This window comes from Herpailurus yagouaroundi, unplaced genomic scaffold, assembly GCF_014898765.1.
Source record: "Herpailurus yagouaroundi ecotype Mexico unplaced genomic scaffold, PumYag 221, whole genome shotgun sequence".
In the NCBI taxonomy this organism is placed as follows: Eukaryota; Metazoa; Chordata; class Mammalia; order Carnivora; family Felidae; genus Herpailurus; species Herpailurus yagouaroundi.
In genome coordinates, this window is record NW_024412452.1 from 91619 (window position 1) to 119186 (window position 27568).

At 46.9% G+C, this 27568-nt stretch overlaps 2 protein-coding genes across 5 annotated transcripts; one reads left to right on the forward strand and one right to left on the reverse strand.

Moving 5' to 3' along the window:
• Positions 1-730: 730 nt before the first annotated feature.
• VAMP8 (vesicle associated membrane protein 8) lies at positions 731-11960 on the reverse strand. Of its 2 annotated transcripts, none has more exons than XM_040458338.1 (3): positions 11942-11960; positions 2430-2588; positions 731-1178 (listed from the first exon to the last, which is right to left on the reverse strand). In XM_040458338.1, the coding sequence occupies exons 1-3, from the start codon at positions 11942-11944 to the stop codon at positions 1035-1037; spliced, it is 306 nt and encodes a 101-aa protein (XP_040314272.1). In that variant the 5' UTR covers positions 11945-11960; the 3' UTR covers positions 731-1034. The 2 variants fall into 2 exon arrangements, with proteins under 2 accessions (XP_040314272.1, XP_040314271.1); XM_040458337.1 differs by lacking the exon at positions 11942-11960 and adding an exon at positions 3940-4052.
• GGCX (gamma-glutamyl carboxylase) lies at positions 3711-27555 on the forward strand. 3 transcript variants are annotated; one of them, XM_040458323.1, is made up of 15 exons: positions 3711-4100; positions 14613-14783; positions 16157-16315; positions 16643-16808; positions 18450-18528; positions 18964-19070; positions 20855-21018; positions 21370-21635; positions 21765-21896; positions 22281-22432; positions 22897-23066; positions 23258-23388; positions 23672-23819; positions 23986-24181; positions 24616-27555. In XM_040458323.1, the coding sequence occupies exons 1-15, from the start codon at positions 3941-3943 to the stop codon at positions 24806-24808; spliced, it is 2394 nt and encodes a 797-aa protein (XP_040314257.1). In that variant the 5' UTR covers positions 3711-3940; the 3' UTR covers positions 24809-27555. The 3 variants fall into 3 exon arrangements, with proteins under 3 accessions (XP_040314257.1, XP_040314258.1, XP_040314259.1); XM_040458324.1 differs by lacking the exon at positions 3711-4100 and adding an exon at positions 14067-14221; XM_040458325.1 differs by lacking the exons at positions 3711-4100; positions 14613-14783; positions 16157-16315 and adding an exon at positions 17060-17291 and having other exon boundaries at positions 16681-16808.
• Positions 27556-27568: the final 13 nt, after the last annotated feature.

The following is a 27568-nucleotide window of genomic DNA, read 5'->3' on the forward strand; positions in this document are numbered from 1 at the left end:
AGGGAAGCCCAAAGACAAAGAGGCCCATTGTACATGGAGGGGAAGGAGGGCCATAGGCCCTGTCCTATGACACTGACTGGGCCCAACCACGAGACATGGGGAGAGATGCTGAGACCCAGAGGCCCTGCTAAGTCCCAAAGGGGCAGGGGCAGACAAAAGACAAATAGAACTTTGTAGAACCAGGGGCACCCAGCTGGCTCAGTCGGAAGAGCATGAGACTCTTGATCTCGGGGTTGTGAGGATAAGCCCCATGATGGGTTGTAGAGATTACTTAAAAAAAAAAAAAAAAAAAAGAACTTTGAAGAACGAAAGAGAAGGAAAAGCGCCCGGTTCCTCCAACCCCTCACTCAACTGCAACAGGGCCACAGAAGAGAGATGGCAATGACAGGAGAGGCAGGAGGCCCTCAGGCTGTCTCGGCTAACGCTTCCTGCAGAAAAGTAACAAAGGGACGTGGCAAGACCCAAGATAGACACTTAGGAGTCTTGCATACCACCCTAAAATGATTTTGAATTTTCCATTTGCTGAGACCCTCAGAAAATTCTGGTTCTTGAGACCTGTGGATAATAGAGAAGAATGAGGAGGCTCCATCTTTCTTCTCCAAATATACACTCTCTACCCCTCCAACAACGTGGACCTCAAATACGAGAATCTCAGCCAGAAGGTGTGCCCAGGGGGAAAAGAAATAGAAAGGCCAAAGGCAAAATGGAAGGGGAGAAATTACCTCACATGTGTAGGGATACTGAAAGGTCTTTATTGCCCACTGGCCACCATCAGTTTCCCAGCCACATGCTGGGCCTTCTGGGTGTCTCTCCAACCAACTCTGAGAGCCCATGAAATGCAGCCATGGTCCGGCTCTCTCCTTCCAGGGGACCAAGGTGCTCCCTGGGGCAGACAGTATGGCAGCAGGGCCTCAGAATGAGGGGCGGGAGGACAGAGCAGCATTTCCTGCTGAGGATGGGAGAGAGGGCCCTTCTTGGCACCCACTATGGAGGGCTTCCCTGAAGAGGAGGACGGGGGGCAGGGGAGGGGCTCCCTAAGTTGGGATGGCATGGGTGGCAAAGAGCACGATGAGGAGGATGATGATAAAAACAATCACACAGATGAGGACAATCATCTTCACGTTCTTCCACCAGAACTTCCGAGCCACCTTCTGTGACGTGGTCTTGAAGTGCTCCGACTGTTGGGGGATAAGGCAGAGTGAACCGGTGCATCCTCCCACTGGAACAGAGGCCCACACGCCGTACATCTAAATACTTAAGTGATCAGTTGGAATAACAGACTGTTAGACAAAAAATGTTCTGTCCTCCTGCCTTCGTGACAGTCTGGTGGGCCACGTTCACATTTAGAGTTCTTGGACTCCCTTTGGCCCCCTGCTTTCCCCCTTCTCTTCTTACCCTGCACCATCATGCACCTTGAAGCACCTATGCTCACACCCAGGGGTGCAATACTGTCTGCACGATCCACCTTGGGAGGGCACACACTGGGGCCAAGGGGTGCAAGCTCCAGATGGTCACATCTCCCTGGATGCATGACCCCTCACCCCACGGGGACTACTGAGGCTGGAGGGTGGGCCAGGGCAGCATGGAGGTTGGAGGTGACAGAAACTGCTCTTTCTCCTCAACTCAAGTTGCAGAAATTAAGTTTCCCTGGGCCATGCTCCCCTGATTAGGCTATGGAAAGAAACACTAAGTCCCAGGGAGATAGGAGACAAAGGACCTATACCCAAGATTACACACAGGACTCAGAAAGCCACGGCCAGTCTCTCCCTGTGGATGTGGAACCTTAGGCTCCAGCCTTTATTGGAGTTACTTTGTTAGAGTTACTCCCTCCCTGAGCAGCTGGCTTCAGCCCCTGGCTGGAGAGAGAGAGGAATGAGGTCTAGCAAGATGTGTGGGAGATATTATTCTAGCCTTCAGTTAGCAGAGGACCCTTTGATCAAAGAATTTCACTGCTCTTCCCAGCTTCTTTTGAAAGCAGACTCAGCAAAACTCCAGCAGTTTTCTACCCCCTGCCAAATAACTCCCAGAGAAGGCCAAAGGCCCTAGGAGGATTTTCCAGAGCCAATATTTTTGCCCTGGGGAGGTCAGGTCCAAATGATTGTCAAGGGAAGCCTTCAAAGAGAAAAATCAGTTTCATGGGAGAGAAGCCTAAGAATGCAAGGCCTGACCAGGGTCGTCTGTCTCAGAAAATACCTCCAACAGTCAGCCCCATCCACCCTCCCCAGTCGTTGGACCCCTTCCCTGGATCCCAGTCCCAATCAGTGGAATACAGCAGAATCAGAACTGGGGACTCGCTCATCAATTCCCAAAACAAGTGAAAAGGCAGACTTTCCTCCTATTCATTTTGCCCCCACCACCACCAACCCCCAAACCTCAACAATCCTACCCTCCCCTCTCTTCCTCTACCCCCAGTGGGCTCCCCATCTCACTGTGGCTTCCAGATCCTCTGTCTTGTTGCGGAGATGGTCCAGGTTTTCTCCTCGGGCCAGGATCCGCTCCACATTCTGGGTCATGATATTCTTGACTCCTTCCACCTCACTCTGCAGGTTCCGTACACGATCATTTCCTCCACCTCCACTGGCCTCCTCCTGGGCAGCAACACAGGGGTTAATTAGGTCAAGCAGTGGAGGAACTGAGACTCAGCCTCAGAGGCCGGAGGAGGAGAAGGCCTATGATGGACTTTAGCTTTTTTTTTTTTTTTTAATGTTTGAACTGTTTACAAAAAGAATGTTTTCATGTATTACTCATGTAATCAAAAAATAAATGCATTTTTAAGTCTCAGAAGTTGAGTGCTGATGCTAGACAGACTGGATCAAATTTCTTTTCAGGTTCTCAGGGCCCCTGATGAGGAAAAGAAACACAGCACTAAATCCCTCTCCACTGTTTCCTTGCTCCTCTGATTGGGTTAGAGGGAACTGCTGAGCAGGCATCTTACAAAGTAGAAACCCTAAACCATTACTTACCAAAGGGTCCTTGTTACAAATATGTGTGCTGGGCAGCAGAACACCCTCAGCTAGCACACCCCCCCTTCCCTGCAAGAGAGTAGCTGGAGAGCAGTTCGGGTCCCAGGCTCCAGCCTAACTGCTGTGACCCAGAGCAACAGCAACCAGGCTCTAAGTCCCTCACCAGGCCCCATGAGGGACAGTCATTGCACCACAAACTTCTGCTTTCCCCACCACACAGCACCATGCGCAGGCACCAAGCCACGACTGCCTGCTTAAGCAGATATTAAATAAAAACAGCAGCCTGGGTGTTGGGGGAAATGGAGGGCCAGTCTGCCCTGGCTGATGATAAGGTTTTTGAACAAGGAGGGAAAACCATTATTAAGCTCCTCCCACCCTGACCCACTAGACCTCTTGAAACAGGCCTGGAGCCGTGGGTCCAAACTAAATGGGTTATCACAGAAATCCAACTTCTGGTTCTTTTACAAACCCTTAGTTCTCTTCCTCACGTTTATGGAGAGGGGGCTGATTCCTCAGACCCGGCAGAGAGACAGATTCCTGGGGTTAGGGCTAAAGTGAAAGGCAGGCGGGAGGCGCGCGCGGGGGGGGGGGGGGGGGGGGCTTTCTGCCGCTGGGCTGGAATCCGCCCTGAGAACTTCAGAGGTGCTGCCCAGGGGTGTCACAACACCCGGCGGCTGGAGGGCTGGAGGAGGAGATGAAAGGCCTCTCAGCAGCTCCTCGCCTGGAATTCGGATCCCCCACCCCCACCGAAACCCTGCTCCAGGCCGGCACAGAGGTCAGGGGAGGGAGTAGAGAAGAAGCAGGAACACCCGCCCAGGCAGCTCCGAACTTTTTGCAGTCAAGTTGTCAAAGGAGAAAGGCCAGTCAGCCCTGGCCCAGCCCTCCGACTTTGCCCCCGCGCTCTCCTGATCCCCAGCCCCCAGCCCACTCTGGCCCGTCTTTGAATCAGCCCCTTCCTGGTTTCCAGCTCGCTCACCATGTCTCCAAGCGGCTCAGGCCTGTCAGCGGCAAACTCGCCTAGTCTGTTTCCTCCCGGGCGGCCCTCGGCTCACTTCCTGCTTGCTCCAACTTTCAGCCTGCCCCCGCCCACCTCGCATCCCGAGCGGTTCCAGCCTCACCTCCGGCAGGTTCCCCCAGGTAGGCGGGCACCCTCCATTGCCCTCCCAGTCTCCTCCCAAACCAGGGCTTAGGCTTAAAGCAACAGGGCTCCCGGGCACCAAAGGTCTTCTAACTCATCAGGAACAAGAAAAGAAAGATCAAGCAGCCCTCCTAGGTTTCCTGACGCTGGACCTCCCGATATAGAAAGGGAAGCGCTCGCGCTCTCGCTCTCTCTCTCTCTCTCTCTCTCTCTCTCTTTTAATGTCCTGAATATCTGACCCCAAAACTTACAGACTGAAATCAACCCTAAGCACCCTGCCAGGGCTAATTAACATAGAAACAGAACACAGATATGAAAATTTCTTGCCGGCAACCCTTGTTCCCATGTTTATGGGTGGTCAGAAAGTATTAAAACCTCCAAAGTCTGGAATGCTGTGATCTTTGGCTGTGGTGTCAGAAAGCTCTGGGTTATTAGCTGTGTGACCCTGAATGAACCTCTTCACCTCTCTGGGTTTTGCAGGTGCTAATGATGATGTCAGAGGATGGTGGGGAGGTATAAAAGGACAGCACATGCAGTGTGCCTGGCAAAGTGTCCAGAACAAAGACCTATCCACTGTTATAACCAGGAAATGATGGCTAACCAACCCCTTCTTTCCTCCCAGAGTTCAACAATCCCTTCAGGAGCCACTATGAGGGGTTGGTGAGCCGAGTCAGAAATGGTCAGATGCCTGCCCTATGGACCAGAGAAGGGCCCCAGGGCAAAGGATTTTTCCACCACCTGGCTCCAGGCCAGAGAAAATCCAGTCTTCCTGGATGGTATTTATGAAGACAGAACAATAACAGGGTCACGCAAAAGGGAACAAACATTCCTGTCCCATCCCAGAAGTATCAGTTCTAAGAGGGAAATGTCAGCTTCTCTAACACATGCTTTTTCAAAGGATTTAACAAATTTTGGACCTCAGTTTTGAGACACTTTATTCTACTTTATAATGAAATCTTATCCCAGTTTAGATATTATTATATTTTGCAAACCTGAATTGCGATGGACAGTACCAGCCTGCTTTCACCATCCTTAGAAAAGCTATAAAGTAGAGGCGCCTGGGTGGCTCAGTAGGTTCAGCATCCGACTTCAGCTCAGGTCATGATCTCACCATTAGTGAGTTCAAGCTCCGCGTGGGGCTCTGTGCTGACAGCTCGGAGCCTGGAGCCTGCTTCAGATTCTGTGTCTCCCTCTCTCTCTGCCCCTCCCCCATTCATGCTCCGTCTCTCTGTCTCAAAAATAAATAACATTAAAAAAAATCTATAAAGTGGTCAAGTGGGGCACCTGGGTGGCGCAGTCGGTTAAGCGTCCGACTTCAGCCAGGTCACGATCTCGCGGCCCGTGAGTTCGAGCCCCGCGTCGGGCTCTGGGCTGATGGCTCAGAGCCTGGAGCCTGTTTCCGATTCTCTGTCTCCCTCTGTCTCTGACCCTCCCCCGTTCATGCTCTGTCTCTCCCTGTCCCAAAAATAAATAAACGTTGAAAAAAAAATTTAAAAATAAATAAATAAATAAATAAATAAATAAAGTGGTCAAATGGAGGTGGGTCAGAATCCTTGATCTGTACTTGTGCTGTCCAGTACAGTAGCCACTGACCTCATGTGCACATAGTACTATGTACTGTATACTGTGAACATAGTACTTGAACTATGGCTAATCTGAACTGAGAAGTGAGGGGCCCCTGGGAGGCTCAGTGGTTGACTTTGGCTCAGATCATGATCTCATGGCTCTTGTATTCAAGCCCCACATCCTCAGGCAAAGCCCTGATAGTGCGGAGTCTATTTCAGATTCTCTGTCTCTCTCTCTCTCTCTCTCTCTCTCTCTCAAAAAAAATTTAAACATATTAGAATGAACTGAGAAGTGATGTAAGAGTAAATAAAGTACACTCTGTATTTCAAAGACTTGTTATGCAAAAAAGAATGTAAATATCTCACTAGTCATTTTACATACTGATGACATGTTGAAATAATGTTGTAGTATATTGAATTAAATTTTATTTTTAAAAAAAATTTTTTTCAACGTTTTTATTTATTTTTGGGACAGAGAGAGACAGAGCATGAATGGGGGAGGGGCAGAGAGAGAGGGAGACACAGAATCGGAAACAGGCTCCAGGCTCCGAGCCACCAGCCCAGAGCCCGACGCGGGGCTCGAACTCACAGGCCGCGAGATTGTGACCTGGCTGAAGTCGGACGCTTAACCGACTGCGCCACCCAGGCGCCCCTGAATTAAATTTTAAAAATTGATAAAATTAATTTCACCTGTTTCTTTTCTTTTACTATTAGACATGCTGATCCATACCTTAATATTTGTGTGACCTTAGATAGACTTATGTGACATCTCTAAGCCTCAGTTACCTCACTGTCTGTGCCTGGCACTGAAAAAACCCTCAGTAAATGGTGGCTATTGTGATTACTATTATTAAGAATGCCAGGGCGCCTGGATGGCTCAGTCGCTTAAGCATCTGACTTAGGCTCAGGTCAGGATCTCATGGTTCATCAGTTCTAGTCCCACCTCAGATGAGCACGAGCTTCACTTCGGGTGAGCTGGAGCCCTGCTTTGGGTCAGTCCCCCTTCTCTGTGTCTCTCTTCCTCTCTCTTTGCCCCTCACAGGATTCTCTCTGTGTGTCCCTAGCTCACTGGCGCCCTCTCTCTCTCAAAAAAAAAAAAAATGTCCAAATGCTAAGGCAATGGTGGATAGGGGAACATGAAAGGTGCCAAGAAACAAAGGGCCAGAGTAGAATGTCTGAGAAGAGCAGAAAGAAATGTAGGAGGATTTCCAGGGTGGAAATCAAGGTGACAGTAGTTGAGGAGTTACTGGGGTCTAGCATGCCACTGCCAGCCTTGGATATACATCGATGTCCCTGAGGGAGCTGACCCTTGGCCTAGATCCAGCAGCCATTAGGGAGATTCTCTAGGGCCCAGAGTTGGGACTGCAACCTGTTCCACCTTGTCTTCACCATGCAGAATCCCTGCAGGCTTGGCCTCACCTCACTGTGCAAACATCACAATGCTACCCTTGGGCAGAAGACCACCTTGCTAATGCCCTCACAAGATGAGACACTCAGTAAGGCACCAAACAATGCACAATGAGCAGAAATGGTACTATGCGGATGGGGGTGCCTGGCTGGCTCAGTCAGAAGAGGATGTGCCTCTTGATCTTGAGGTCATGAGTTAAAGCCCCACATTGGGCCTAGAGCTTACTTGAGAAGAAAAGAAAAGAAAAAGAAAGGAAAAAGAAATGATAATATGGGCAGGGTGCAAGAAGAGAAACAAGTCATCGATTCCCTTACAGTTAAGGAAGGCTCTATCCCAGGAGAGATGGAATATCAGTCACTCTGAAAAGAAAAATGCTAGGTGGTAGGAGTGGCAGTCAAAGAAGCAATCACGGTGTGATGAAGAATATTCTCCGTCCCTATGTGATCAGAAGATTTGGGTATCAGCTCTCCTACTCCTTGGCTGTAGAGTCTTGGGCAAGCCACTTCCCTCTGGGAGCTTCAGTTTCTTCATCTGCAAAATGGGAAGAAGAATGAAGGTGCTTTGCAGGGTTATTATTTGGATTAAACGGTATGGATATATATTTCTATATTTCTACTAAACCACTTTATGAATGAAAAAAGAAACTAATGGATAACGTAGAATGAGAAAATAGTGGAAGAGGAATAGTTAACAGTCTGCAAAGCAACCAGGCAAACTTTGGAGGTACACTGACATCTGTCCCAGTCTTCTTACTTATGGCCCAAGTGGGCAGTTTACTCCCTCTCTGGGGAAAGGCTAGAAAGTAAGGAAAGGCACATTCAGGAGGCACAACTGGAATTGCTTCCTGAGGGATCATAAAGCTCTCACCACTGCCAAGGCCTCTTTTGTGTCCAAATCCTACTGGCATCCAGCGGGTAGAGGCCAAGGGTGCCAAATTTCCTACAGCTCTCTCACAACAAAGAATTACATAGACCAAAATGTCAATAGTTCTAAGGCTGAAACCCTGGTCTCTCTAGGGAAGTGCAACGCTTTATGGAGCCATTTATAGCAGCCATTTCTGGATGATCCCCAAATCTGTATCTCCAGCCCTGACCTTGCTTTCAATTACTACCGAGTCTCCAATGCCCTCTCCCCAGACACCTCTGACAGTCAAAGCAAGCCCTTTATCTTTTCCCCATATTCCTCCTGCTGGGTAGTAGTACTCCCATTCTTGGGAAACCCCCAGTTTCCCAAGCTAGGGATCCCTAAACCATCCTACATCCACAATGGTACATCACTAAGTCTTGATTCTATCTTGGTCACATCTCTCTATCCACTCTCTCCTTTCCACACCAGCTTCTGCTTCCTAGGTAACACCAGTATTATCTCCTCTCTGGACAATTCCGTCCACCTCCAAACTGACCATTCTTTTCCCATCCATTCCTCATAGGGCTGCTTGTTATCTTCCCAAACACAGATTTGAGTATGCTCCACCTGGTCCCCAGAGTAAAGCCCAAAGTTCCCGGTTTGGCATCCCAAGATTCTTTTTAACCTAGTTTTCAAAGCTTATCTCCCATGAGACTCACCTCCCACTCCCTTCAATCATACCAAATTATATGTGCTTCCTCAAACACACCATCCCCCCCCTTTTTTAAACTTTTTGTTTATTTTTGAGAGAGACAGAGACAGAGTGCGAGTGGGGAAGGGGCAGAGAGAGAGGGAGACACGGAATCTGAAGCAGGCTCTAGTCTCTCAGCTGTCAGCACAGAGCCCGACATGGGGCTCGAACCCACAAACTGTGAGATCATGATCTAAGCAGAAAGTCGGACGCCCAACTGACTGAGCCACCCAGGAGCCCCCACACCATCCCCTTTTATATCTTTGTTCAAGCAGACTTCTCTTATGATGAGCAAATATCCTGCTTCACTCATCACTAAGTCTATTCATATTTAAGACATTGCTTGCGTGAAGCCTTCAAGATTTCCCCATTGAAGTTAACTTCTTCCTCTTCTGATCTCCATTACATTTTATCTTTTATAGAATCTATAATACACTTTGCCATTAGCTGCATATACATTTGACTCCTCCAAGACTAACTTCTATGAAGATAGGGGCTATGTCTTCACTTTGGTACCCTTGTAGAAAATAATATATGCCCTAACCATAGTAGGCACTCATTTAATGTTTGGGGTACTGAATCAAGAGATCTGAAAGAGGGCTTCTTTGTCTCCAGTGCATATAAAAAGATAATTTTTATTAGAAAAGATCCATGAAGAAATCTCTTTCCTGGATTTTGGGCCATTTTATGGATAAACGAATGCTAACTGGCATGGGTCTTTGTATACTGGTCCTGAAAGGATAAACTGGAAATCAACCCCTTCAACAAAAACAAGTTAAAATCATGGGGTGGAGAGGTACTGAGTTACCACAGCTCATTTATTAGCTGTACTTCTCTTACCCAGAATGCTCTTCGTTCACCCAAGACTACTAAGAACTTTTGATTTCCCTCTTTTCTCTCAAAATTATACTCATCCTTCAAAGTCCAGCTCACGTTTTCAGAAAACTTTCCTGAGTTCTCCAGTCATAATTCATTTCCTCCTCAATGCTCCCACAGTACTTTGAACCCCACTTAATACTTAGGACTTTATAGGGGTGCCTGGGTGGCTCAGTATGTTACGCATCTGACTTATGATTTTGGCTCATGTCATGATCTCACAGTTCGTGGGATCAAGCCCGCATTAGGCTCTGTCCTGAAAGCATGGAGTCTGCTTGGTATTCTCTCTCCCTCTCTCTGCCCCCTCCCCCCCACATGTGCACGTACTCTCTCTCTCAAAATAAATAAACTTTAAAAAATACACAGAATTTTGGGGCGCCTGGGTGGCACAGTCGGTTAAGCGTCCGGCTTCAGCCAGGTCACGATCTCGCGGTCCGTGAGTTCGAGCCCCGTGTCAGGCTCTGGGCTGATGGCTCGGAGCCTGGAGCCTGTTTCCGATTCTGTGTCTCCCTCTCTCTCTGCCCCTCCCCCGTTCATGCTCTGTCTCTCTCTGTCCCAAAAATAAATAAAAACGTTGAAAAAAAATTAAAAAAAAATACACAGAATTTTATATATTATGTTATTATCCTATTATTTCTATATTCTTTTATTATTATGTTTCTTTGTCCTTCAAGGAAGAGGACAGAGGCCACAGCTTACTAATTTGTTTCTTTCTCTGTAACCTGTACAGTTCTTGTCACATAACAGATCATAATTGCTGAATTTAATGGAACCATCTAATTTGAGTGGTCTTAGAAGAGCTAGCCCAAACTTTCCAACCCACACCAAATTCATTTGGATTGGGGCTGACAGCAGATTAAGTGATTCCCCCCTATAAATAGATCAATGGCTTCCAAAGTGACTTGGCCTACCCTGTCTGTTAGGATAACCTAGAAGTGGGCCAGACCCTCAGCCGCAGGAACAGTTAGCCCAGTGATTCTACCTGCCAAACACATCTGTCCCTAGTAATCCCTACTTTTACATCGATTCCTGACATTCCTTCCCTTTAGGATAATTGTTCTCAACACATGGTCCACAAAACCCTGGGGTCTTCAAGGACAAAACTACCTTTGTAATAATATGGATCCATCATTTGTCCTTTTAATTATGTTGCCATTTGCACTGGTACGAAAGCAATTTGCACTGATGATACAAAAGCAACCATGGGTAATAAAATTGTTGGCAACTTAGCAGGAATGAGACACCAAATTGTAGTAGTCATTGTATTCCTCCCTGCTGTGCACTTGCATTTTCAAATAATGCCATTTTCAATTAAGGACATCCCTAGTGAAGCAGTACACATTTTAAAAAAAAAATTTATTTTGAGAGAGAATGCACACACAAGCAGGGGAAGGGCGGAGAGAGAGGGAGAGAAGATAATCCCAAGCAGGCTTCACACTGTCAGTGCAGAGCCTGACGTAGTGGGGTTGAACCCATGAACCATGAGATCATGACCTGAGCCTAAATCAAGAGTTGGATGCTTAACCAACTAAGCCACCCAGGCACCCTGAAGCAGTATAAATTATTAATTTTATTAATTCTTGACACTGGGGTACACATCCTTTACTATTTTCGGTGAAGAAATGGGAAATACGCACACAGCGCCTTGCATACCCAAGGATGACGGCCGTCTCACAGTTGTTCTAAGAAAAACCACTTGTGTAGTTAAAATGTGACAACTCCCATACACCTCTTAGCCCTCTCCCATTTTTCTCCCATTATTAACATCTTGCATTAGTGTGGTATATTTGTTACAATTGATGAGCTAATATTGATACATTATTATTAACAAAGCCCACAGTTTAATTAGGGTTCACATTCTATGGGTTTTGCCAAATGTATAATGACATGTATGTACCATGATACCATTACAGTATCATACAGAATAGTTTCACTTCTCTAGAAACCCCATGTGCTCCATCTAGTCATCTCTCCCTCCCTTCCCCCAGTTCCTGGCAACCACAGATCTTTTGCCCTAAAACCAGTTGTCTTTTCCAGGGTTATCAGTTTGGGTCATACCCAACTTTTCAGATTGGTTTCTTTCACCTAGGGATAGGCATTTAAGGTTCCCCAGGTCTTTTTGTGGCTTGGTAGCTCATTTCATTGTATCACTGAATATTCCATTGTATGGATGTGTCAGTTTGTTTATCCACTCACCTATTGAAGGACATCTCGGTTGCTTCCAAGTTTGGGCAGTTATGAATAACGCTGCTTTACATTTGGGCACAGCTTTTGTGTGGGCATAACTTTTCATTTGGGTAAATGCCAAGGAGCACAACTGCTGGATCACATGGTAAAACCATGTTTAGTTTTGTTAAGAAACTTCTAAACTGTTTTTCCAAAGGGGCTATATACCATTTTGCATTCCTATCAGCAATGAAGTAGACTTCCTGTTGTTCCACATCTTCGCCAGCATTAGTTGGTGGTGGTGCTTTGGATTTCAACCATTCTGATAATTCTCTCATTGTTTTAATTTGCAATTCCCTAATAAAATAAGATGTTGGGTATCTTTGGGTTTTTTTTTCTTTAAGACTTTTTTTCATGCTTATTTATTTATTTTCAGAGAGACAGAGAGGAAGCATGTACGGGGGAGGGGCAGAGAGGGAGGGAGAGAATCTCAAGCAGGCTCCACACTGTCAGCACAGAGCCCAATGTGGGACTCAGTGTCACGAATCAGGAGATCATGACCTGAGTTGAGATCTAGAGTGGGACACTTAACTGACTGAGTCACCCAGGCACCCCTTTTCTTTCTTTTTAAAAAAATGAAACATCATTTTACTTGAGGATATTGGACAGACTATGGTTATTCCAACTGGCACATTTGGCAGATAGTTTTTGAAAAAAGAAAGGAGTGTGACTGTTCCTTAAAGGAAAACAATAGACAGCATTTGTTGCCAATGATAAAATTTGAGCTTTCAAGTGAAAATTAAAGTTTTGGAAAACTTGTATCTGCCACTGTGAGCTTGGCAGCTTCCCAACATTTAAAAGACTCTGAATTTGGAAGAGCAGCATAACTCAGTGAAACAATGTTTTCCAAATGACTAAATGCATGATTTTGTAAAAGGTCCATTCAAAGTATAAGATATACCGTGATTTAATGTAACAAAGCATAAAAGTTCATTGATCTGGTTTCAGAGTCCACATCCAACTAACCTTTAAAAAACTACCAGCTTTAAGTTTAGGTGAGGTATCAAAGATGGAGACCCACAATTATCTAAAAAAGTTATTAAAATGTTTTTTTTTCCTTTTACAACTATCTATGAGGCCAGATTTCCTTCATATACTTCATTCAACACCAGATCAAATCCAGAAGCAGATAGGAGAATCTAGCTGTTTCCAATTAAGGCACACATTAAAGAGATTTGCGTGTAAAACAATACAGTACTACTGTCGTAGTAGTGTTACTTGTGTAACTTTTTGTGGGAAATATACTTTTTGCATAAAAACGTTATTTCTGTAGGGGCACCTTGGTGGCTCAGTCTGCTCAGCATCTGACTTCGGCTCAGGCCGTGATCTCACAGTTCATGAATTCCAGCGCCCACATGGGGCTCTCTGCTGTCAGCGGGGAGCCTGCTTTAGATCTTCTCTACCCGCCCCTTCCCAGCTGTCTCTTTCAAACATAAACATTTTTTAAAATGTTATTTATGTAAACGTATAATGGGCTTATTTCTGTCTTCTTAAGCGAATCAATACATATTTTAAACATTTCTCAGTGTACATTTCTAATATGGTAAACGTGGAAAAAGAAAACCCACGTAAATAAAAGCTCTTTAGGGTTCTCAATAATGTGCAGCTGGGTCAAAGTGTCCTGAGACCAAAACAATGTGAGAACCGCTGTTCTAGGATGCCGTCCAGTGATGCAGTTGGCCAATCCCAGCGCAGTAAATAGATATTACAGTGCTGGTCAAGCCTCACCTCTCTAGGAATCCTCCCTGATCGACCACACTTTATCTACACACTGCCCGTATTCTACATCCCCTCTGCAGTTGTGCGCTTCCCCAGCTGATTTCAAACCTCTGGTCCCTGGCAGGTACCGGAGGAGAGAATAAAGTAACTCGCACCCTCTCCCTATGCCGGGATAGCCCTTCGAGGTGTGTCCTCAACTCAGAGGTCAACCTTTCTGGGGAACAGTCTGACATTTGCGCCCGCATCGCTCATGTCTGTCTGGGAGCACCGCAGGGACACCATAACCTGGAGACGCCTAATGGGGGCGGGAGGAGCCCAGGGAAGTTGCCAAAATTCCGCGATATCTTAAGGCTGAAGGCATAGAGGGGCTTCGGAACGCTTCGGGGGAGCGACAGGTCTGGCGGCTGAAACGAGGCGGGTCTAGGGCATCCTCACCCCTCCTCTGTCACAAAGCAAGGCGACGCCCGCTGAGGCGCTGGCTCGCTTGCACTAAGGCTCTTCGCTCCTCCCTTTGCCGCCAAGCAGGGAGCCGGCGCAGCTGGCCAAAGCCCTCCACGACAGTCCCGGCGCTTTGCGGCCAGCCGCGCGCGTGCTGATGTGTCGGGGAGGCGGGGCTCAGGGAAGTGAGCCGTCGGACGCGCCTTGCTCCAGCGCCGCGTCTGTGGCGGTGTTACCTCCTTGGAGCTATGGCGGTGTCTGCCCGGTCCGCGCGGGCCCTGTGGGACTCACGTAGGCTCAGAGTCCTCCCCTGCGGCACAGAGAGAGAGAGAGAGAGAGAGAGGGACGCTGGTGTCAGAGGGGCGGGGGCGGGGGCGGTAGCACTGCCCTGTGGGTCCCCGGGAAGGGGGCCTCTGTTCGGAAGGAGCTTGTAGAGAGAGATTGCAGTCCGAGGATTTGGGCTGATGATGACACTCAGGGCGCGAGAGGTTCTGGGGCATTGGAGGATCCAGAGGAGGGGTTGCACTGCAAGTGTGTTAGAGTACTTAGGAATCTGTGGGATGACCTGGTAGGCAGAAACCCTGGGTCTGTTGGGGCTGTGATTTCTGTGATTTGGGGAGAAGTCGATTTTAAAGCACTTCCATCCCCACACCTGCACACACGCTTTCTCTGTTGTTTGCAGATAAAGTACAGAAAGACAAGGCTGGACGGACTTCAGGGCCCAGTCAGGGCAGCGGAATGGCGAAACTCTTGGGTTTTGAGTGGACAGATGTTTCCAGCTGGGGGAGGCTGGTGACCCTGCTGAACCGACCAACGGATCCTGCCAGCCTGGCCGTCTTCCGTTTTCTCTTTGGTAAGTCCGGTTTCTGGGAGGGGCCATTGTGGTGCTGGGTGAGAGAATAACAATCCTCCTTTGTGCATTTCTTGGTTACTTAGTGATTTGCCTCCCTTTTCCTTAGAGCTGAAGATACTGATATCCTGGAAGAGATCTTTGTGGAGTTTAGGATCAAATCCAGCTTTGTCTCCTCTGATTAGGGTTTGGAGGCCAGAAATCCTATGATCTGAGGTCATAGGAAATATAGAGGCAGAGGAACAGAGACCCATTTTGCTTGTGGCATGAAGTTGCCCAGTAACTATACTGAGGACTAGACCTCAGAGAAATGGCTAGGTGACAGGGCAGACATTTTGGCTGTGAATCCTGAATCCAGAGTTTCCTAACTCATAGGCCACACAAGGATGCTTGGAACGGGTTACAGATGTGCTGAGATATCCATCCCCTTAGCCCAGTGGTTCTCAACTGGTGGCAGTTTTGCTGTCCAGGAGACATTTTTATTTGTCACAACTTGGGGGAAGAGGAAGTAGTTGGCCACGGACCGGTGTGTACTTAGGAGCCAGGGATGCTGTGACCTAATGGTGCACAGGAGAGCCCCTCCCAGCAAATAATTAACCAGACTAAAATGTGATTGTCCCGAGGTTGAGAAACCCTGCCTAAACTGGAACTGCCCTCCTGACCTGAGTAGCTGCTTTTGTTTGCTCTAGTGTGTAAGCCAAGTACTATATTCTGGGCGTGCTAGGAAGTGAAAAAGTTTGAGAAGCACCACCCTAGAACACTTTCTATGCCTCGTAGGACAGACTTTAAGTTATCAAAACCTAAACAGTATTTATAGCGTTTTGTACACTTTTCTCATTTAATCCTCTTTGTAACCCTGTAAAAGATGAGCCCCTTTCTCAAATAGGGAATGAAGAATTAGCTCAGTGAGGTGCGGTGGCCGTCTGAGATCACATAACCGGCATAATGCCTAGCACAGAGTAGGCGCTCAGTAATTATTGTTGAGGGAATGAGTGAGTGGCAGAGCCAGGGTTAGGTAAGAAGTCTGACCCTGGAGGGGCGCCTGGGTGGCGCAGTCGGTTAAGCGTCCGACTTCAGCCAGGTCACGATCTCGCGGTCCGTGAGTTCGAGCCCCGCGTCAGGCTCTGGGCTGATGGCTCAGAGCTTGGAGCCTGTTTCCGATTCTGTGTCTCCCTCTCTCTCTGCCCCTCCCCCGTTCATGCTCTGTCTCTCTCTGTCCCAAAAATAAATAAACGTTGAAAAAAAAAAAAATTAAAAAAAAAAAAAAAAAAAAAAAGAAGTCTGACCCTGGAGCTGGGTGCATTCCACTGTATTCCAGTGTATTCCACCTCTTCCTTTGCTGAGGCCTAACGGCCCCTCCTTGACTACCTTCTCAGGGCTGATGATGGTGTTGGACATTCCCCAGGAACGGGGGCTCAGCTCCCTAGACCGAAGATACCTGGATGGGCTGGAGGTGTGCCGCTTCCCCTTGCTGGATGCCCTGCAGCCACTACCACTTGACTGGATGTATCTTGTCTATACCGTCATGTTTCTGGGTGAGGGAAAGTGTGGGAGAGATGGGAGTATTACCTGGCCTACCTAAAACAAAGAAATACAAAGCATGCTGGTGAATGACCAAAGTCTTGGGTTCATTATTTCACTTCTGCTGTGATTCATAATTTCATCTTGCTGACCTGTGTGTCATCTGAGCTGTGATCCCATAAGTCTTTTTAAAATATTAGAGTAACATTTAATTTTCATTTAGTTTTACCCGATGATAAAATGTCCTATGACTTTTCTTGATCCCACCCACAGCCTGTCCCAGGGGAGCTGGGCCTGTGGTGACCCTTTGACCTCTTAATCCTCTCCCCTACAAATCCCAGGGGCACTGGGCATGATGCTGGGCCTGTGCTACCGGATAAGCTGTGTGTTATTCCTGCTGCCATACTGGTATGTGTTTCTCCTGGACAAGACGTCATGGAACAACCACTCCTATCTGTATGGTTTGTTGGCCTTTCAGCTGACATTCATGGATGCGAACCACTACTGGTATGAGTCTAGGGGAAAGGGGGAAGGGTTGGCTGGGTCAGGATGGTTACTGGTGATAGGGGCCCAGTGAGGTCCTAGAATTTGCCCCAGCAAGCATATTTTCAGCCGTGCTTTGCAAAGTGTGGTTACAGGGTCACATTTTGATTCGGATGAATTCGGGAGGGGGAAGGATCAGTGAGTTGGGGCACTTGGGATGACAAAAAGGAAGATGGCTCCATTCCCAACCCTCCACTCTTTCCGTATCTCCCCAGGTGCCTTGATCTATCCACTTCCTGTAATCCTCTTAGAAGAAGAGAAGACTAAAGCCAGACATAGATGTTTTCAGATACCTCAAGGGTGGTCATGTGGAAGAGGGAGCAGACTTTCTCTGTGTGAGCCCAGGGGGGCAGAGTTAGAGCCAAGAGTAGCGGTTGCTGTGAGGCAGAGTCATATCAGAAGGAGAGGGCCCATCAGGGCCGCTCAGCAGTGCTGTCCTGGGAGGAGGTAACCCTCCCCCACCTCCGGCTTAGGCGACCATCTTTCATGGGAGGTGGTGAAGGGATTTGGAGACAGGGTGGCAGGGCGGATGATCTCTAGGGATCCTCCCCATTAAGTGAAAGCAAATATGCAAATATGAAATGTCAGTAAGATGGGTATAGGGAAAAAAAATCTCAAATGTTGAGTGTGTTACTGATTTATCAGTCATTAATTAACTTTCATTTATTAATATAACATACAGATACCCCTTTGGTAAATCTTTAAATTCGTTCAAAATAGCCAGCTCTGATCATATAAAATTAAGACAGTTTTGACAGAATACTCCTGAAAAGATTCATTTTTATAATTTTTACACAATTTGAAAAAATACCTATCCTTTACTGAAAGCTTTGCACATGGCCAGACACTATACTAAATACTTTAAATTTTTCCTCATTACAATGCCATGAGGTCTATAGTGCTGTTCTATTTATAAATGAGGAAACTAAGGCATAGGGAAGGATTGGCCTAAGGTCATCCACCAGGCTAAGAGGCACAAGTGAGAATCCAGGTCTCCTTAACTACAGACTGCAGTGCTCTTGACCACAAGTGTAAACTGCCCCTTCCCCAACTTCTCTGCTCATTCATTGTGTTCTTGAAAACCTGTTTTGCTGCTGCCTCCCTAGAATACATCTAGTCTTAGTGTCTTGGGTATCTCTCCCAAGGTAGCTGTTAGCAGGTACCCTCCAGCACTACATCCTGGCATCTAGGTCTATGAAATGTCAGTTTGTCTTGGATTTTGGAATTTTTTTTTTTTAATGCAGTATACGTTTACATATACCTTTAGCTTTTCAACCGTTCTTCTCAAATTCATTCTTTTTCAAATTCAGTCATATTCTAGCACTATGGTCCCTTCCCTGATTTGTTCCATTAGGACAAACTAATTTACTAACTAATGGTAAACACTGAACTCTTTGTCATTATCACTCACTAGTAACATTTCTGTCATGACCTAGTCACTGTTAAATTTGCTCATGTAATTCTAAAAGACCTTTAGAATAGCCCGGAGAACCTAAGAGGATATGGGAAGACTTCCTGGGATAGAGAAGTTATTACATTTAAAAAGAAAGGTGGAAATGTGCTGGACTAAGAAGCTCTCCTTACTGCTTGCTTCTCTTCGTGTAGGTCTGTGGACGGCCTGCTGAATGCCTGTAAGCGGAATGCCCACGTGCCCCTTTGGAACTATGCTGTGCTGCGGGGCCAGGTACAGGATTTGAGGAAAGAGGGAGGTGATCTTTGATACCCACTGTCAGTGTGGCCATCCTGCTGCCAGACCCCACTGTTCTCTGCCTCCTTGGATTCCTTTTGCTGGAAAGCTAGGCCGCCTCTTCTGTTGTTCCCAGTCCCCTAGTCTCTGGGTTCTCTTACCTTGTCATGGAAAGAATAGAGCTTTATCCCTGCTAGATTGACATCCTTATGAGAGATATATGCTTCATGACTTTCTTTGGTACCTAATACTGTGCCTGGCGTTGGTAGAATGTCAATAAATACTTGCTGGATGAGTGACTATCCCAGTTGAGTGAATCTAATCTTCCTTAGGCCCCGAACTCAGATCAGAACTTGTGTTATTGCCAGTAGTCTGTAGAAAACGGGGTTCTTTTTTTTGTTTGAATGTTCGTTTTGCATTTTGTGTTTGCAGATCTTCATTGTGTACTTCATTGCGGGTGTGAAAAAGCTGGACGCAGACTGGGTTGAAGGCTATTCCATGGAGTACCTGTCCCGGCACTGGCTCTTCAGTCCCTTCAAGTGAGTGGCAGTCAGGGCAGAGTTTTTGTTGAGGCACAGGTACACAGCAGGTGACTCACCTCCCCCAGGCTTATGGTAACAACTGCCCTCCCTGCTTTGCCTGAATTTGCCACATGCTTTCCTCTGGCCACTCATCTTCCTATTCAGCAGAAGGCAGAGTCAGTGATACCGAAAGATCTAGGCCTACCTGTCCCTGGGCAAGAACAAAGGGAACAAACTAAAAGACGAAAGTCAGAATGAAGTGAGTTGATGAATGAGTCTGTGCTCCCTGCAGCCGTCATAGGTGGTGCCTTGTGTTGCCACCCCGGCCTCTCGCCGGGACTCCTCAGCCAGTGTACATAGATGGACAGTCAGCGGCCCTGCCCTGACAAATCATTGTTGCAAGCTCTTTAGAAAACGGAGGTTTGCCTCTCTTGAATTCTCCTTTCCTCTGTTTTTCCTTGCCTCTTTTACTTTATTCTTTCTTTTTCCCTATTCTTTCCCAGTTCCAAAAGTTTGACTTTATTATGTTAGGCATTCACTTTTTATTTTTTTAAGTATGTTTATTTATTTTGAGAAAGAGTGAGCCCTTGCACAGGAAGGGCAGAGAGAGAAGGAGAGAGAGAAAAATCCCAAACAGGCTCTGCACGTTCAGTGTGGAACCTGACGCAGGGCTCGAACTCATGAACTGTGGGATCGTGACCTGAGATGAAATCAAGAGTCGGATGCTTTAATCCACTGAGCCACCCAGGTGCCCCTGTCAGGCATTCACCTTTTAAAATTCCTCCCTTCCTTCCTTCCTTCCTTCCTCCCTCCCTCCCTCCCTCCCTCCCTTCCTTCCTTTCTTCCTTCTTAAATGTTTATTTTCTGACAGAGAGAATGAGCTGGGGAGGAGGGGCAGAGAGAGGGAGACAGAATCAGAAGCAGGCTCTGCACTCAGCCCCATGTAGGGCTGGAACCCAGGAACCACGAGATCATGACCTGAGCCCAAGTCGGACTCTTAACCAGCTGAGCCACCCAGGTACCCCAGTTTCTTCTCATTTATAAACTCCATGAAGAATCTACTCCCGGGGTTCCTGGGTGGTTCAGTCAGTTAAGATTCAGACTTTGGCTCAAGTCATGATCTCACGGTTCGTAGGTTCGAGCCCTGTATCAGGCTCTGTGCTGACAGCTTACCCTACTTTGGATTCTGTCTCCCTCTCTGCTCCTTCCCCGCTCATACTGTGTGTGTATGTGTGTGTGTTTGTGTGTGTGTGTGTGTGTGTCTCAAAAATAAACATTAGGGGCATCTGGGTGGCTCAGTCGGTTAAGCATCTGACTTTAGCTCAGGTCATGATCTCAGCCTGTGAGTTCGAGCCCTGCATCAAGCTCTGTGCTGACAGCTCAGAGCCTGGAGCCAGCCTTGGATTCTGTGTCTGCCGCTCTCTCTGCCCCTCCCATACTCATGCTCTGTCTCTCTCCACCTCTCAGAAATGAATAAATGTTAAAAAAAAATTTCTTTTTTAAAAATAATAAAAATAAACATTAAAAAAAAAACACCTACTCCCCAAAGTACACTCACTTCTCAATCAAATTTGCTCTGTGGAATCTGCCCTTACTTATTACATAGGGCATGTGGAAAAAAATTGAACCGCTAAAGTGCGTGGAAATGAAAAGGGGTTGGAAACTCCCATAGGGTGTCTTTGTGCAGAGTTCTACCCACCTGCTATGGTACGTCCTTTGGCAAGGACAGGGTGGTGGAGTTTGCTGTGAATGCTGGGTTCTCCCGTGGGCTGGTGCCTGACCTTTGTTCCTGGTCTCTACAGACTGGTATTGTCTGAGGAGATGACTAGTCTGCTAGTGGTGCACTGGTGTGGACTGCTGCTCGACCTCTCAGCCGGTTTCCTGCTCTTCTTTGATGCCTCGAGGTCCATTGGCCTCCTCTTCGTGTCCTACTTCCACTGCATGAATTCCCAGCTTTTCAGCATCGGTCAGTACCTGTGGTCTGGTAGGAGATGGGAAGCCACAGGTTTGCGGGGAGGGACTGGCCGGAGACATTGTCTGGGAGTGGGAGATGGTGACGGGAATTGGAGTTAAACTGAGCCAGATGTAGTCACTGGAAAATGGCAGTAAACAGGAAGAGAGGACTGGGGCCTCTGGGCTCAACTAGCGTGTTGTGTAGGAAGGAATCTCGGGGAAGTAAGAATCCTCTAGTTAAGAACTTCTTTCGTCACAAGTAGAATACCCGGGAGAGGCTTCCTGAAGTAGGGGAGTGGAGGGGATTACCCATGTTCCCTGCAACCAAACTCCTGAAACGCTTATTTTCTCCCTGCCTTCCTAGGTATGTTCCCGTACGTCATGCTCGCCAGCAGCCCTCTCTTCTGCTCCCCTGAGTGGCCCCGGAAGCTAGTATCTCACTTCCCTGAAAGGCTGCAAGAACTGCTGCCCCTCAAGGCTGCCCCTCAGCCCAGTGTGTCCTGCGTATATAAGAGGAGCCGAGCCAAAGGTGGCCAGAAGCCAGGGCTGCGCCATCAGCTCGGTGCCGCCTTCACCCTGCTCTACCTCCTGGAGCAGCTCTTCCTGCCCTATTCTCATTTCCTCACCCAGGTATGTGTGGGCTGGGGGTTAGGTTGGGAAGTGGCAGAGGTCACAACGTTAGGGAAGTATGGGGCCGTGTCGGTTGAGAATGGGGTTAGGAGAACTGTTGGGCTGATTGCCTCTGTCCTGCTTTTTCAGGGCTATAACAACTGGACAAATGGGCTGTATGGCTATTCCTGGGACATGATGGTACACTCGCGCTCCCACCAGCACGTGAAGATCACCTACCGTGACGGCCGCACTGGCGAGCTGGGCTACCTTAACCCTGGGGTGAGATGTCTGATGCTGACAACTTACTGTTCTTCAGAGCTCCCTTGAGCATTGGAGTCTGATTTGGTCCTAAATATAATTATAAAATAAAACAAATTTGGGTCCACTCTGCCCACTCTGTCCTCTCAGGAGCCAGGTTGACTCTTCTGTGTGAGTTCAAATAGGGCAGTGTCATTCACTTCCTTTGAATTGAAATTAGATTTAGGAAAGGTAAGTATATCAAGCCCAGCAATAAACAATTCTTCCCCAGAGACGAGTTCAGGGTTTTTTTTTTCCTGGTCAAAATAGGCACCAGACAGGACTCTCTTAGTGCCATTGACAGTGCATGACCCATCTGGGAGGTTGATAATGATGAGGTGGGACTAATGTGGGGGTTTGGGGCAGGTATTCACACAGAGCCGACGATGGAAGGATCATGCAGACATGCTGAAGCAATATGCTACTTGCCTGAGCCAACTGCTTCCCAAGTACAATGTCACTGAGCCCCAGATCTACTTTGATATTTGGGTCTCCATCAATGACCGCTTCCAGCAGAGGTGGGCACAGGGAACAGAGAAGGGGAAAAATGAAGTCCCACTCCTTTTGCCAAGATGAACAGTCCATGCTCCCCAGTGTTGTCTTGCTTGAAAGGCTGTCTGTCCTCTGGTGCATGTCCCTGTTGACTTGGTTGTGGGCATAGCTGATTGTTTCCAGCAGGGGGCACCATCAACCAGCAGAAAAGGTAACTGACCTTTTTTTTTTTTTTTTTTTTTTTTTTTCCTAAGATGCTGTTAACATAATTCTCCTCAGGTGGCCACTAACCCCCATTCTTCCCAATGCTCCAGAATCTCTTTCTCCTTCTCTCTCTGCCCCAGACTGGCAATAATATGCTGACATAAGCCATTTCTTCTATTTGGAAACCCTGTTCCCTCTATCTGGGAGCAGTGATGAAGGGAACAGAACCAGAAATTCTGGTGGGTAGGTGCTGTGGTCTCTTTAGAACATGGTTTTCTTTCCTAAGGATTTTTGACCCTCGTGTGGACATCGTGCAGGCCGCCTGGTCCCCATTCCAGCGTACATCTTGGCTGCAGCCACTGTTGATGGACCTGTCTCCCTGGAGGACCAAGTTACAGGAAATCAAGAGCAGCCTGGACAACCACACTGAGGTGGTTTTCATTGCAGATTTCCCTGGTATGGAGGAAAGCAAAGAACCTTTGCTGTTTTTCCCTGTGGTTTCCTTGGCCAGCGACATTGCCTGTGATGGAGAGGGGAGGGGCATTCCTGATGGGAGGAATGTTCTTGCGACCTGAAGGGTGGTAGTGGTGAAGGGAATTATTTCATCTTCCATGGGGTAAGCTGGGGAACTTTGTTGCCCCTGGCAGGGCTGCATCTGGAGAATTTTGTGAGTGAAGACCTGGGCAACACTAGCATTCAGCTGCTGCAGGGGGAGGTGATTGTGGAGCTGGTGGCAGAACAAAAGAATCAGACTCTTCAGGAGGGAGAAAAAATGCAGGTATTTTGCTGGAATTAACAATGGCAGAAAAGTTTAGATGAGTGGAGTTGATTTACTATAGACTCCAAAGTGGGAGCTCAAAAATCAAGGGTCCCCAGGGCTGTGAACACCCTCATCCAGGATTCTAGAAGTCAGTTCCTTCGGACTCCAAAATACAATGAAAAGAAAGATGTCTAGGTAGGGGGGGAAGGGGGGGTGGGTTGGGGTGGGGAATGTAGGAAGCCCATAGGCTGCCTGGGAAAGGTTAGAGAGTGAAGTATGTCCATTTCTTTTCCCTTGTCAGTTGCCTGCTGGTGAGTACCATAAGGTATATACGATGTCACCCAGTCCTTCCTGCTACATGTACATCTATGTCAACACTACGGAGCTTGCACTGGAACAAGACCTGGCATATCTGCAAGAATTAAAGGAGAAGGTGGAGAATGGAACTGGTGAGTATATGAAGAGTTGGGCTAAGAAAGCACCTGGTTATAAGTCAGGGTTGTGAATGAGGATCTAGCCACTAAAGAATGAACTTGAAGTTTCTGGCTGGTGAAAGGAGAGTTCTAAAAGAGAGAATGACCTCAGTGATTCCTCTTTTTGCCATCTTCTGGGCAGAAATGGGGCCTCTACCTCCAGAACTGCAACCTCTGCTGGAAGGGGAAGTAAAAGGGGGCCCTGAGCCAACACCTCTGGTTCAGACTTTTCTTAGACGCCAGCGACGGCTCCAAGAGCTTGAACGCCGGAGAAATACCCCTTTCCATGAGCGGCTCTTCCGCTTCTTGCTACGGAAGCTCTATATCTTTCGCCGCAGGTGAGTTATACTGACAGCAGTACTGGTCATTGCCGTCAGATGTTTGCAAGTTGGGTAAATTTTCTCTGGTGAAGGTAACGGGAGGGACAATCCCAAGAAAGGACAGTCTAGTGCTAAATACTTTTTCCTCTCCATTCTTTTCCCCCTGATGTAATGGAAGACTAAATGATCTGTGTCTGATGGCCTGCTGTCTTGTTCTGCCTCAGCTCACCGCCAGCCTCCCTGTGGGTTATTCCTACCTCACTCTAGAATCCTTTACTGGACCATATAAGGAGTGGTGTGCCCTTCCAGCTGGGATGGGTGGGTCACCGGGGGGAGATTTTCATTTATGCCTGAGTGAAAGAAGGTAGGACCAGGTGGCCATGAGGGGTTCAGCAGGAATCCCTATGTAGAAACAGGAGTTTGGACTGGCTGGCCTTTTTCTTCTTTTTCAGCTTCCTGATGACTTGTATCTCACTTCGAAATCTGGTATTAGGTCGCCCTTCCCTGGAGCAGCTGGCCCAAGAGGTGACTTATGCAAACTTGCGACCCTTTGAGCCAGTTGGAGAGTCAAGTCATTCAAACACAGATTCTTCGAATTCTGATCCCCCTGAGCCAAATTCTGACCCTGTGCACTCAGAGTTCTGAGGGGGGGCAGATGTTGGGTACAGATGTGGGAGCAGCCAGTCATAGGACCGTCAACCTATGCATTGGAAATGTGAAGAAATTGATATTTTATATATTTTTCTTCTTTATTCATAGTTCTTTTAAATTCAGAGAGAATATCTTAGAGCCAAGAAAGTAAAGCAAGGATAAAATTTATCAATTCAAGGTTGAGGGGCTAGGACAGCCATTCTAGCATAAAGGGCTAAGAGTCAGGTTTAAAGTGACCAGCTCCTTGGGGAAAGAGATTTATGTGCCATGATAACAATAATGCCAAACTATTCTCAAGTACTTGTTATATGCCTTCATTATTTCATTTAACCCTTAGTAGCCATTAGTCCCCTATTTTACAGTTGGAGAAAGTAAGGCTCAGAGATCATATAATTTCAAAGACAACCCTCATAAGAGATGTACCCTGCCTCTTGTAATTTGCAGACTCACGGACAAGAATCATGAAATAGTGTTAGCCTAAAACTTGTCTTGTTAATTACAGGTAAGATTAGGATGGTGATCAAGTTCTAAACGCACAGAGTAATTTTCTCTTCCCTACTGTTGTGGTTCCTTTATTGTTCCTATTATAGCCAGTGAGTTTTTCAGTAGCAGCTATGAGAATAGGTAGGACCAAGTTAAATAAGGAAATTTAGATGATTGGTACTAGCTCTCTCAAAATAAGCTTTAGCATTCTCTCAAAATTAAATTTTAGCATCCTTCTACCCTTTCGTGAGCACAAAATGATGTAAAGAGAATTAACCAAACTTGGTGAGGGATTAAGGCATGTTTGCCGTTATTTTGTAGGCTTCGATGTACAGGGGGCCTCAGGAGGCACCTCAATTCCTTGAAAACTCAAAAGCCTGGCATTGGGCTAGAAAGTAAGAATGCATAGAGAAAAAGGAAGAAAAAAGGCCCCTGCTCTGGGTGCTTATGGTCTTGCAGTAAAGACGGTCATGGCAGTATATTGGCAGTCCCAATAACTTTGATAAAGGATTACATCTGTGTTTTCAGGTTTCGCTTCCCATGCCTCACCCCACCCCACCGTACCCTACTTCCTTGGACAGTGGTCTCAGGGGGTCTTTCCTAGGCAGCTGCCTTCTCACTGTACACACTTGGGATGATGATGTCCTCTCCAGTGGTTTCCAGTGATGCTGCCTAAATTTCTCTCCTGCGCCCTAGACCTATGTATCTAACTAGCTCCATCTGGATATCCCACAAAGCTTTCAAACTCTAACAACTTCTATTCATCCCCAACTCAGGCCTCCTTCTCATTAGTGAATGGCATTTTTTGACCAAGCCACCTGAGTCCTCAGCCTTGATTCTTCCTTTTTTCTCACATTTCTTAAATTTCAGGTTGCATCAGTTCTACCTCTTGAATCTATTCATTTCTACTACCTCTGCGTTCTAATCTAGTTGGAGACAGACCTGAGCAGATACAGTTGTGCAAGTTGGGCCTGAATAAGCGCATCCCACTGAAGTCAAGTGGGACCTCATTCTTACAAGGCATTTGTGTGGGTTAGCTAGCAATAACAGTGCCACGAGGTATCTTCGTCACTTGATAAGTGTGGGGGAAACACTGGTTTTCAATAGTTTTGCAGATCTGTGACACAATATACCTCGGCACCGTGTCCTTTGAAGTTCAGCCATCTCTTCCCCTGCAGTCCCCCCACGCCCTGCCCATTACATGACTGGTATTTGGGGAAGGGACTCCGTGGTAGTTGTAATATAGGCAAGGATGCTACTGTCCCAAACCTGTTAGTGCATCACCTCTTCTTCCCAATGAAAATGTTGGGATGGGATGGAGAGACAGGTGGTCATCTTAATACTGTTTAAGAAAAGCTATTCAACAGTAAATCTGGATTCAGATTTCACTAGAAATCAGGTCTTGTGCAGCTGTTATGGAAATGGACTAGCAATATCCTTTTTGCTAGGCCTTAGTGTTCTATTTCTCCTCTCAGCATTTGTCCCAGACCAAGTTGCTCCTTTAAACTGTATAAAGTCCAGTACAGATTTCCTTTTAACCTGCACATTGAGCTTTCCTCCCATACCATATTCATGCTTTGATCTTCAACCATTTATAATCACCATCACTCCATTTTACCTTTGCTTCTACTCTTCTCCCTGGGCTGGTCACTATTTCTTCACCTTCACTTTTTTAAGAATTTTTTCCCCTGTTAGGCAGAAGCAAATACTGAACCTAACCTTAATTTCTCTAGTGCTATCCAACTGCCTATAGGCATCCAGTGCATCCCTATCCCCCTTATTTGGCCAGCAGTGCACTGGCATCTAAGAGCTTTTTGAAACTTTAAACGATACCAGGACTTAACCTTGCCCCCCTGCCAATATAGTTATATTTAAGCCTCTAGATAGGTGTAATCAAGCATTCTTTTGGGTTTCACATTTTCAGATCAACAGTAAAGATGAGCCACATGATTGCATACATGCTGGTGTAAACCTGTGCCAAGTGGCTCCGGTCTCTACTTTTAGCTCCTGGTTAAAAAGGGATGGTTCAAGCTGTTGTGAACCCCTACAAACTGCCACAAATTTAGAATAAGGGTTTTAGAAACTTGTAACATCATCACTGTAATTGTGCTCAATTTTTCACTGTAGCTCACTTATTCTAGCTCATAAAATGTTTAGAAGCTGGCCCCTCACCACTGCTCAAATTTTGCTGTGTCATGTACTGAACATCTAACTTGCAGCCTTTAACACCTGTTTATAATAAAGGGATTAACACTTCAGGCATAATAAACT

Coding starts and splice junctions, on each gene's coding strand:
- GGCX (XM_040458323.1), top strand. CDS start 3,941: ATGTCTCCAAGCGGCTCAGGCCTGTCAGCGGCAAACTCGCCTAGTCTG. Junction 14,784..16,156: donor CGTCTTCCGTTTTCTCTTTG/GTAAGTCCGGTT, acceptor CTACCTTCTCAG/GGCTGATGATGGTGTTGGAC. Junction 16,809..18,449: donor ATGGATGCGAACCACTACTG/GTATGAGTCTAG, acceptor CTCTTCGTGTAG/GTCTGTGGACGGCCTGCTGA.
- VAMP8 (XM_040458338.1), bottom strand. Junction 1,179..2,429: donor CAGAGGATCTGGAAGCCACA/GTGAGATGGGGA, acceptor ATCCCCCAACAG/TCGGAGCACTTCAAGACCAC.